The sequence below is a fragment of the Trifolium pratense genome, linkage group LG1, assembly GCF_020283565.1.
Source record: "Trifolium pratense cultivar HEN17-A07 linkage group LG1, ARS_RC_1.1, whole genome shotgun sequence".
Classification (NCBI taxonomy): domain Eukaryota; kingdom Viridiplantae; phylum Streptophyta; class Magnoliopsida; order Fabales; family Fabaceae; genus Trifolium; species Trifolium pratense.
The window spans coordinates 28,634,858-28,646,029 of NC_060059.1; the positions used below are offsets into that span (position 1 = coordinate 28,634,858).

Below are 11,172 nucleotides of genomic sequence, written 5' to 3' on the forward strand. Positions count from 1 at the left end.
CGATGTTGGAAACCACCGAGGCTGAAGCGCTATCTAGGCTTTGGAAATCTGATGTGCCTTCTAAAATCAATGTGTTTGGCTGGAGGCTTTTGCTCAATAGATTGCCTACAAGAATGGCTTTACACCGTCGAGGTATTTTGTCTAATCCGTTTGAGTTATCCTGTGTGTTTTGTTTCCGGCATAGGGAGGATGGTGCACATATTTTCTTTTCCTGTTATTTTAGCAAAGTGGTGTGGCACAATGTGCTTAAATGGCTAGGATTATCGACACCGATGGATGTTGAAGGCATTGATCACTTTTTGTTATTTGGCGAATTATTCAAAGTGAAAGACAAAGGACGTGTTCGTCACTTGGTATGGTTGGCAACTACGTGGAATTTATGGAAGATGCGTAATAAGGTAATTTTCAAGGGCGACATTCCAGACACTTCGGCGCTACTGGATTCTATTAACTCTTTTCGTGGATGTGGTTTAATGGTAGATATGGTCGTAATGTTTGTTGTCCTTTTTCTAGTTGGTGTTTGGATCCAATGTCATGTACTCAAAGTACCTAATATTTTGTTGTAAGGGATTGAGTACCCCTTATACTCCCTTATAATAAAATTTGCTTATAAAAAAAAAATAAAATCAGAGCTCATCACATTATTTTCATGAGACATAATCATATTTATGATTAATACATTTTTAATTGAGAGTATATTATAATATGTAAAAGATTTGAAGAATTAATTTAAGCCCTCCAAAACCCTCTTCAGTTCAATTTTTGAGTTTGTATTATTTAAATTAATTTAATATTATGAAGAAAAATAAACTTCTCTTCTCTCTAAAATCTTCTATTCCTTCTACTTCCTTCATTTAGAGGCACATGTCCTACCACATTAGTTTTACTCTTCTTCAAGTTTCAAAAACCTACTTTCACAACAACATGCCTAAGATATTCTGATTAATAAAATGCTATAAATACTTTTCTGTAAAAAAAAAATGCCTAAAATGTTAATTAAAATCATTTAAAAGTTCAAAGATGTGATTAAAACTTTTAAGTTCAGGAAGAACTTAGTATAAACTGTGAATAAAGAAATTCAAATACACACATCATTATAACCCTCTAATAAGCTTTTAAAAACCTAGAGGTTCTCTTTTCTTTTCTTTTATTTATTTATTATTTTTTCTTTTTTTTGAAATTTCTGATGTTTTCAAGGTCATATAATTTTTTTTAATATTTTTTAAAAATTATGCTTATCTAATGTCGCTATGGGATCAGCCAATTGAAGGGCAAACATTCATTAAAAGACAAAAGGATGCATATTCCTAAGCTCCTTGTCCATTCTGAAAGTTGTCACATATGAAAATGTTACATGCCAACACATCTAATAAATCAACAATTAGCATATATTTCATTCTCAAATCAAAATCAAAATCAAAATCAATATCAAACTAAAATAAAATAAAACACAAATACAACAACACATCATTCAAAACACAAAAACTTATAATAATCACCACTATATAAACATCTAAGCACACTAAAACATAACAAAAAGGATTAAAACTATGTTTATGTTTTGTTTTAATCCCTTCACAACAACCATGTTTATGTTTTTATTTTTGTTTACCTTTATCAAAACTCTAAAAGTTACAACAAGCACTGTAATTAGTCCAACTACATTCTCCTTTATTTCTTTTAGTCCTGAAAGTTGCAACAATGGTGAATTACTTTGTATGGGATCAGCCACTTCAAGAAATGGTTATGTAAGTCTCACACCAGAGCCAGAGGAAGAACAAAGCATAGTAAATTCAGGTTCATCTAACATAGATAACAAAGTAGGAAGGGTTTTGTATCCTCATCCAGTTCATGTTTGGCCAGCAATTATCACTACTACATTCACTCTTAGGATCACTCCGTTTGCGAAAAACTCGACTAGCTCTGGTGATGGAATGGCACTTGTATTTTCTCAAGATAATAGGCCTTCTCCAAATGATAGCTATGGTTCTTATCTTGGCATGTTTGATAGGTCTACACAAGGTAAATTTAATTCAGCAAAATATAACTGTTTCAAAGTTCTATGTTTCTTGTCACTATATTGGGCGTAAGTGGTTAATGCGCTTCAGATAAGGTTGAATTATTCGGTTAGCACCCGAGTTTTTTATTTATTTTTTATTACTGAAATAGTCTTTAACCAAATTTTACTTATTTTTCAACCGAACTCCGGATTAGTCAAACTCATTTTCCTCTAAAAACTTGATGGTTAAGATAATTTTTGGCTAAATTGCACTTTTGACACACTAATTTTTACAACCTTGCAATTTTGACCCCTTAACTTTCATAATAGCACTTTTGACCCCCTAACTTTCAGAAACTTGCGATTTTGGCCACCTAACTTTAGCCCCTTTTGCAAACGGATGGCCTATTGTTGATTTTGACCAACTCAATGCACATGTGGCAAGTGACTCACATGCCACATCAACATGTCTTGCCACGTGGACAATGACTCACATGCCATGCGTTGAGTTGGTGAGGGGGTCAAAATCGCAAGTTTGTGAAATTTAGGAACCAAAAGTGCTATTATATAAATTAATGGGCCAAAATCGCAAGTTTGTGAAAGTTTAGGGGGTCAAAAATGCAATTTAGCCAAAAAGTTTAAACTTTTCAGAGAAGTGGCGGTCCGAATCTTATCTGGATTTGGTTGAATTGTAGATGTGATTTATACCATGTCTTCAATCTGAAGTGTCAGTGCTGCATACTTTAATTTACCAAGATTGAAGCGAAAAATAATTTAGTCTAAATAAACTAGAAAATGTTATTGTGCAGGTGGAAATTTTCAACAAATAGGTGTGGAATTGGATACATTCATGAATGAATTTGATCCAGATGGAAACCACATTGGCATAGTGACAACAAGCATAACAAATCCAGTTGCTTTTCATAGTCTCAATAACACTGAAGTTGACCTCAAAAGTGGGAGAGACATTGAGGTTAAAGTTGACTATAATGGATGGACTAAAATGATTTCTATCTCAATTGGATACTCAAATAGCCAATTGAAGAGTGTTCTCAACCATTCAATTAACTTACCTGATATAATTCCAAGCTCAGTTTATGTTGGTTTCACAGCCTCAACCGGCAAGACTTTGCCCGAAACTCATCAAATCCTAAATTGGTTTTTCACATCAGTACCATTGCCTGTTCTTTCTATTAAGCACAGTTCAATTGGAAAATTCAAGATCATAATGATGATTGTCATACCAATTCTTGTGTTATTTACCTTGCTTTCTGTTAGTCGGGAAGCTTGGAAGCGAAGATATGAGAAGGGTGATCGTAAAGAGGACATAGAAAGCCTATCAAGGACGGGTGTGGATGCGCCTAAGATGTTCGGTTACAAGGAACTGTCAAAAGCCACTTGTAAGTTCAGTAAAGAAAATATTGTGGGAAGAGGTGGATTTGGAAGTGTTTATAAAGGCTTCATGCTAGAAAATGGAAAAACCATAGCAGTAAAGAAAATTTCAGCAACTTCTAAGCAAGGTATGTTCTGGTAACTGGTTACAAACTATGACATGAAAATCTTTTTGAACTTGAATTGAATGAAACGTGCAAGTAGAGGGAAAAGTCCCAAGTCCTACCTTGCCTAGAAATATGGCCTAAATAGCGTTTATAAAGTTCAGAAAACCGCACCTTACAAACTGGTTTTGTGTGGTTAAGTCTGGTCAAATATCTAAGATGGTATCAGAACCTATATATCTTAGACCAGTTGTTTAGCCACCGTGCATTAGGTCAAATACTCCTATTCATGAGAGGTGTATTCGAGAAAACCTCAAATCCGATATCACTAAAACTATATTATCATTGTGTCAAAAAAAAAAATTATATTATCATTTGTTACATGAAGTCTTATTTTCTTCTATTATTGAAATTTTTGTTTGGTTGTCTAAATAGGTGAAAGAGAGTTCTTGGCCGAAATATGTACCATCGGCCGTCTTCGGCACAAAAACTTGGTGCAGCTCCAAGGCTGGTGCAATGAAGGCAAAAATCTTCTCTTGGTTTATGATTACATGCAAAATGGAAGCCTTGATCAATTCATAGGCAAAGATATCCTAGATTGGCAAACAAGGCACAAGATATTAACAGGATTAGCATCAGGATTACTATACCTTCATGAAGAATGTGGAAATCCAGTAGTTCATAGAGATGTTAAACCTAACAATGTAATGCTTGATTCTAATTACAACGCTCATTTAGGCGATTTCGGACTCGCAAGGTTACTCAACAATGAGGATTCTGTAACTACAAACTTAGCCGGAACACCGGGCTATTTAGCACCCGAAATAGGCTTCACAGGAAAAGCTACACCTGAATCAGATGTTTATAGCTTTGGAATGGTTATACTTGAAGTCATTTGTGGCAAAAGGTCAAAAAGAGTAATGGAAGATAATAGTTTGGTAGATTATGTTTGGAATTTACATACTCAAAATCAAATTATTGAGTGTGTTGATGAACAATTGAAAAATTGTTTTGATGTGGAAGAAGCTAAAAGGTGTTTGATGGTTGGATTAGCATGTTTGCATCCTGATTCTTTGTTTAGGCCAAAGATGAGGAAAGTTGTGCACATTTTTTTGAATCCAAATGAACCTTTAATGGAATTGCCGGAAATGCGACCGGCCGGAGTTTATGTATCATTTTCTTGTACTTCAATGACAGATTTTAGATCAAGAACTGAGTTACAGCTTCAATCATCCACAACATCAATGGAGAACATCAGTGATACTTCATTTTGTTTAAATTCATCCTCTGAGTGATGGAATTATTGTTAGTTAGACTATTTAGTTATTAGCTTTTTATACTCTGTTATCTGTTTGTTCTTTTTTGTGCATAAGTTAGGCTCTGTTTGGTAAAATTAAGCTATAAGCTAGCTTATAGCTGAAAAACTAGTTTATAGGTGATAACTTATGGTTGGAAAGCTAGTAGAATGAAATTAAAGTGTTTGGCAAATTTAGCTGTTATAGATACAAAATGACATAAAAGTACACGGTTAGTGGTTAGTTATATTATATTATTAAAGAAATAAAGAAATAATAAAATGAAAATAATAAGGGTAAAATTGAGATAAAATGTAAATAATAAATATCAAGATTTTGATTTTAGCCCCTCTAGTTTTTGTTTTTAGTCTTTACAAATATTTCACTTTTGCTTTTGGCCTTTATGTTTTGTTTTAGTCCCTACAAATTTTATACATATTGGAAGTGGTCCCTAAAATATTTAGAATATTTGAATTTAATCCCTCAAAGTAAGGACTAAAATAAGATTTTGCAAGGACTAAAACATGATCTAGAAATAGTAAAATGTTGAATAAAGCCAACTTTTGGAATGAATTAGAAGAGAAACATATTTCAAGAACATTGGTTTGATATATAATCACTTTTTTATTTGATTTAGTGAATTGTTATTCGATCATCAATCATTCAAAGATTATTCCTTCATCACCTCGAGATCAGACAAAAAGAAAAGGTAACCACTGTCCATTCAAACAGACAGCCCTTCCTCATTACCTCTTTATTGGCAGCATACCCTTCTCTTTTCTCTTTGTCTTTCCATCATCAAGTTTTGAGCTTATTCATACCAAAAGCAATTATTCCATTCCTTGTGTTCAAAATGTGTTGCTTTGTCATATTTTTTATGGTTCAACAACATTCAAAATAAGCAGCTTTTGATAATCCACATAACTTTACATTTATATTATCAGAGAGAGAAAGAGAAAGCAAAAGTTGCATCACATGCAAAGCACTTTCACATGCAAAGCCAAAATTTCCCTCACTTACAAGAAAGGTACAAAACCCAAATCATATCTTAGTAGCAATATCTTCCTCAAGCTATATCTAGTAGCTTAATCATATAGCTTATGTTAGGTAGCTTCAAATTTAATAACTTTCAAGTTTCATTCCAAACAAACTTGATTAAACCAAAAGTCGAAAAATGAGATTAAGAATTTGCAGCACACAGTTGCAGGCTTTGACACAAGAAGCTGCAACATTTGTTAAACAAGCTGTTAATCTAGCAACAAGAAGAAGTCATTCACAAGTTACTCCTCTTCACCTTGCTACTGTCATGCTTTCAAATTCCACTACACTTCTCCATAAAGCTTGTCTTCAATGCCATTCTCATCCTCTCCATTACAAAGCACTAGAGATTTGCTTCAATGTTTCGCTCAACCGTTTGCCTTCATCGACAATATCAAGTCCTCTTTTGGGAGGTCCTCAATATTCATCTCCTTCACTTTCTAATTCGTTAGTTGCGGCTTTCAAACGTGCTCAAGGTCACCAACGCCGTACTACTTCTATTGAGAATCAGCAACAATCTATTTTAGCCTTGAAAATTGAAGTTGAACAGTTAATAATCTCTATTCTTGATGATCCTTGTATTAGTAGAGTTATGAGAGAAGCTGGTTTCTCTAGTACACTTATTAAGAACAAGGTTGAACAAGCACTTATAAGTCATTCTGAGGAAAACACTTATACGCAACAAGTCCGAGGTAACAATGTGTCTTCATCTACATCTTTTGATCTACTTGGTGGTTCTATAGACCATAATGATGTAACTAGTGTTTTTAGTGAACTTGTGAATAAGAGAAGAAACACGATTATTGTTGGCGAGAGTCTTGAAAATGTTGAGGAAGTAGCTAAGGGAGTGATGCAAAAGTTCGAGAGAAGAAACGTCGATCAAGGAGAGTTAAGGTACATGCAATTTGTGAGTGTTCCTCTTGTTTCCTTTAAGAATATTAGCAAGGAAGAAGTTGAAAGGAAGATTGTGGAGCTTAGGAGGTTGATAAGAAGCTATGAAGGAAGAAGATTTATTCTATACTTTGGTGATTTAAAATGGTTGTTTGAGTTTTGGTCAAATTATTGTGAACAAAGAACAAGAAGCTACTATTGTTCTGTGGAACATATGGTTATGGAGATTAAAAAATTGATTAGTGGAAATGAAGTGAATGGTAAATTTGTGCTTATGGGGATTGCAACTTATACAAGTTACATGAAATGTAAAATGTGGCATCCTTCTCTTGAAGCTATTTGGGAGCTTCATCCCTTTATTACAACTTGTGTTGGTAGCTTGAGCCTTACTTTAAGTCTTGATAGGTAATTAATTCATTTTTCTATATGTATATTTCTATATCTTGTTTTTGATGCTTGTATATTTTTTATTTTTTATTTTTACTGTTTTTGAATGCATGAATTTTAGGACTGTTTGGATTAGACTATTTGAGATTATATTATATACTGGCATAAACACTTGTGAGTCTGTTTGAGAGAGCTTATAAAAACAACTTATGTCATGTTCATAAGCCGTTTTCAGCTTATTTCCAATAGGATAACATATGAAAAGAGCTTATAACTTATACAAAAAAGTTTAAATTTATTTATGAAGTGAGCTTATAACTTATACATAAGCACTTATTCTATAAGTGCTTAATTAAGTTGTTTATCCAAAACAAGGTCTAATTTGAATTCTTTTGACTGTTTTATTGTTTTAGTAATTTTCAAGCTCAGGAGAGAAGCAAGATGAAAATCAAGGATGAATCTTTCGAAGATGGCGTGAAAGTGAGCAAGCATCCAGTTTTGCCAACATGGCTCCAAAATTGCAAGGAAGTGAGAGTTCAAACAATGGAAAATCAGGTTTGTTATCATAACCATGTTTAGTTATTAGTACAAAATAGTAATAATGTATTTTTAGGAAATTAAAAATCTTGAAACTAATGTTTCTAGCTCTATATTTTTGCCTTATGAATCAGAAAAATGCAAAGCAATGTGATAAAGAATGTGAAGGAAACTTAATAATGTTCATTCCACAAAATGTTTCTAAGCAAGATCTTGTTTCAAATCCAAACTCTAGCCCCAACTCAGCTTCTTCAAGTGATGAAGTTGATGGTTTTAAAAGTACTCAAATGTTCAATGAACTCAATGATGAGAATATGAAGATTCTATGTGATGCAATGGAGAAAAAGGTTCCAAACCAAATTAAAATAGCTAAGGAAATTGCAAGCACAGTCCTTCTTTGTAGGTCAGGAATGAGAAAAGGAGGAGAGAAAGATAACTTCTTGGTCAAGAAAGATGGTAAACAAGAGACTTGGATGTTATTTCTCGGCGTTGATTCTCAAGCAAAAGAATTAATCTCAAAAGAGTTAGCGAAAGTTGTTTTCAGCTCTTACAGTAACTTTATTACCGTTGGTATGAGTAGTTTCTTCGCCGAAGGAAGTGACGAGTCAAAAAAGAAGAGGAAAAGGGATGAGTTTGGTAGTAACTATATGCAGAGATTTGGTGAAGCAATGAATGAGAATCCTCATAGAGTGTTCTACATGGAAGATTTCGAACAAGTTGATTACTTTACTCAAAAGGGTATTAGGAAAGCAATCGAAAGTGGAAGTATAATACTTCCTTGTGGCGAATCGATACCTCTCAAGGACGCTATTGTCATTTTCAGTTCTGAAACAGCTTTTTCATATGATGAAAACATAGGGAAAGAGAATGTTGATAACTTGGAGGAGCAGAAACCATGCCTCTCTTTGGATCTCAATATGGCGATTGAAGTTGATGCACGGAATGCGCATATAACTGAAGAGTTTCGGATACTAGAGTTAGTTGATAAGCAAATTAAGTTTGAAACACAAGAACTGTGACATGAAAGAAAGAATGAAGATAGAACAAACATGTTATGTTTGTGTAATACTTATTTTTTTTCTTCATAAGTGTGGTTAACAAAGTAATGGATGCAAAATTATTAGATAGAATACAACTTTATGTGCATTTTACAATCTTCTGCTTATTCTGATTGAATTTTTCATGTATCTAATATGTTGTAAACTGAACTATATCTATATCTAACATAGCCACAAATAATAAACAAACACAAAGTAAATTCTAATGTTCTAAAATCTCTAAATTATTGAATATCAAAATTACAATTTTTTTTAATCTGTAACAAATAGGCTCATAAACTTTAAAAAGGGCTCATTTTTTGTTCCGTCTTAGACCTTTTCAATGTGTTGCGCTGGCCTTACAATATCCAAGTCGAAAAAAAACTAAGGCCGGCCGGCCTATTGATATACGATATTTAAATTCACATACAATGCCAAAAGGTTAAATATAAAGTTCTTATTTTATTACTTTAGGTCAAAAACTCATAAATATAAAATTACAATTTCACTAAGAAACTTCAAAAGGTTCTCAAGTCTTTTGAAATCCATATCATCATGTAATTATTTATACTTGTGTTTCATTTTGTCTTCTACATGGTGATTCTGTATTAGAGTATACAGCAAAAAAAGGAAAGGGTTGATTCCAAGCATAGGTAAATTCATGAGTACCCTGAGGATTCAAGGTATCACCTTTATATAAGAGACAACTATCCCCTTGGTTACCAAGAATTGCAGTGTCGATACCTATTGCACTTCTAAACCATTTACAATACAAAAATATATGGCTTTGTGGACAGTTACAACGGTTGATAACTGACACAATAAATTGATTTGTGCCTTGTACTTTTCCATGAAACGTTTGTTCAACTTGAAGACTGCTCAGTGGACAGTTACATGATCCTAAAACAAAAATAAAAATTGGATTAAACACACAAAATTAATTAGGATGGTAATTGGAGATTGAGGTTGTACTTTTGACTTCTGTGGAGATATGGCGACTTAAAAAAAAAGTATATTTTTATTTTATAATTTAAAATAATATATTTAAATTAAGGTTGTTCGGTCTTGATCGAACAATTACGGATGTTTGACTGCACTAACTTTATGATTGCAACGATCAATAAAGTGAGAAGGAGGTTGATGGTTCGATCTCCATCCTCAACACAAAATTAAATTAATTAACTATATATTAACAATAATATATTGTATGTTTAAGAAAAACAATGGATATGAAGGAATTATAAGAGCATAAATATATATACCTTTGATGACAAGAGTAAGGAAGATTGTGAAAATAAGATACTTGAACGCAGTCTTCATTTTTCTTTGTTGCTAACTCTTGTGGCTTTGGTGGTCTTATTTATATTTGAAAAAAGTCATGAGTTAGCGAACAATACTCCCTCCGGACACAATTATATGCAAAATTCATAAGTTCATTAAAAAAGTAGTGTATCTGGTCAATAATATAGATCCAATACATTACTTTTTCATTGAATCTAAAAAGTGAATTTTGCTTATAATTGTGTCTGAAATGAGTACAAATTAGTCAAATCAAAAAATAAACAAGACAGAGTATTTGGTCATTTATTTTATTTTTCTATTGACTAATATGGTAGAAAAACAAATACCAAAATTAAAAAAAAAATTGTATAAACATAATAAAGGGCAGTCAACGCTTACTTTATTAATATTTTTTAATTATAATAAATGTAAAGCTTTGTTGTAGACAATTTTCAAAAATTAAAATAATCTTCTTTCAACAATTGAGTGTCACATTTGATCATTTTACCATAATTAAAAATAGACTATAAAAGTTTTGAAAAAAATACTATAAAAGTATCCAAAAAATATATATCTATATCTATATTCTATATTATATATAAGTTTTTGTGTGGACTTTTCATAATAACAACAATACCCTTAATTTTTTTTAGTAACAAAAAATATTTTATTAACAAACTCATCAAAACATAAGACACATTTTTTTTAGCAGCAAAAATCTTTTATTAACAAAAAATATACTATAAATAATAACTTAAATAAAGTTTGACCAAAAAAATAGTATCAATAATCAATAATGAATTGACCCAAGTGGTGAAGGTCTTGGGTCCTTAAGTAGGAGGCTCGAGGATCAATTTCTAATATATTTTTTTTTGTATGGAAATAATTAGATTGAGAGGTGAAAACACACCTTATTTATTTTGTAGGTTTCTTGACGGAGATTAATAATCATAAACGGTGGTGGAAATTTCGTACATATATTATAGTAAAAAAAATACTTAAATAAAAGAAAGGGCAATTTTACCAATTTTTTTTTTGAAGGAACCAAATTATTATTTGTGAATTCTCCTTTATTAGCAATGCAAAGTAAAATATAATGGAAAAAAATTATGCACAAAAAATTAATTAGTAAATAAAATTAAAATATTAAATTAATTAATATTACGGTGTAAATTTAAAATGACCTTTAGTTTGGGACAATTTATTTTAAT

General features: G+C 32.0%; 2 protein-coding genes across 2 annotated transcripts; both read left to right on the plus strand.

Annotated features, from left to right (window-relative positions):
• The first annotated feature begins 624 nt into the window (after positions 1 to 624).
• On the plus strand, positions 625 to 4,983 carry LOC123909909 (probable L-type lectin-domain containing receptor kinase S.7). The gene is made up of 3 exons (XM_045960847.1): positions 625 to 2,022; positions 2,809 to 3,519; positions 3,931 to 4,983. The coding sequence occupies exons 1-3, from the start codon at positions 1,551 to 1,553 to the stop codon at positions 4,788 to 4,790; spliced, it is 2,043 nt and encodes a 680-aa protein (XP_045816803.1). The 5' UTR covers positions 625 to 1,550; the 3' UTR covers positions 4,791 to 4,983.
• An 892-nt stretch (positions 4,984 to 5,875) lies between these two features.
• Positions 5,876 to 8,949, plus strand: LOC123909919 (protein SMAX1-LIKE 3-like). The gene is made up of 3 exons (XM_045960855.1): positions 5,876 to 7,124; positions 7,520 to 7,661; positions 7,778 to 8,949. Exons 1-3 carry the CDS (start codon positions 5,965 to 5,967, stop codon positions 8,660 to 8,662), a joined length of 2,187 nt encoding a protein of 728 aa, XP_045816811.1. The 5' UTR covers positions 5,876 to 5,964; the 3' UTR covers positions 8,663 to 8,949.
• The last annotated feature ends 2,223 nt before the right edge of the window (positions 8,950 to 11,172 follow it).

Bases quoted from the DNA above. Each gene is read 5' to 3' on its own strand.
- LOC123909909 (XM_045960847.1), top strand. From the start codon at position 1,551: ATGTTTATGTTTTGTTTTAATCCCTTCACAACAACCATGTTTATGTTT. The intron at 2,023-2,808 runs GTAAATTTAATT...GTTATTGTGCAG, and splicing joins GTTTGATAGGTCTACACAAG to GTGGAAATTTTCAACAAATA. The intron at 3,520-3,930 runs GTATGTTCTGGT...TTGTCTAAATAG, and splicing joins TTCAGCAACTTCTAAGCAAG to GTGAAAGAGAGTTCTTGGCC.
- LOC123909919 (XM_045960855.1), top strand. From the start codon at position 5,965: ATGAGATTAAGAATTTGCAGCACACAGTTGCAGGCTTTGACACAAGAA. The intron at 7,125-7,519 runs GTAATTAATTCA...TTATTGTTTTAG, and splicing joins CTTACTTTAAGTCTTGATAG to TAATTTTCAAGCTCAGGAGA. The intron at 7,662-7,777 runs GTTTGTTATCAT...CTTATGAATCAG, and splicing joins TTCAAACAATGGAAAATCAG to AAAAATGCAAAGCAATGTGA.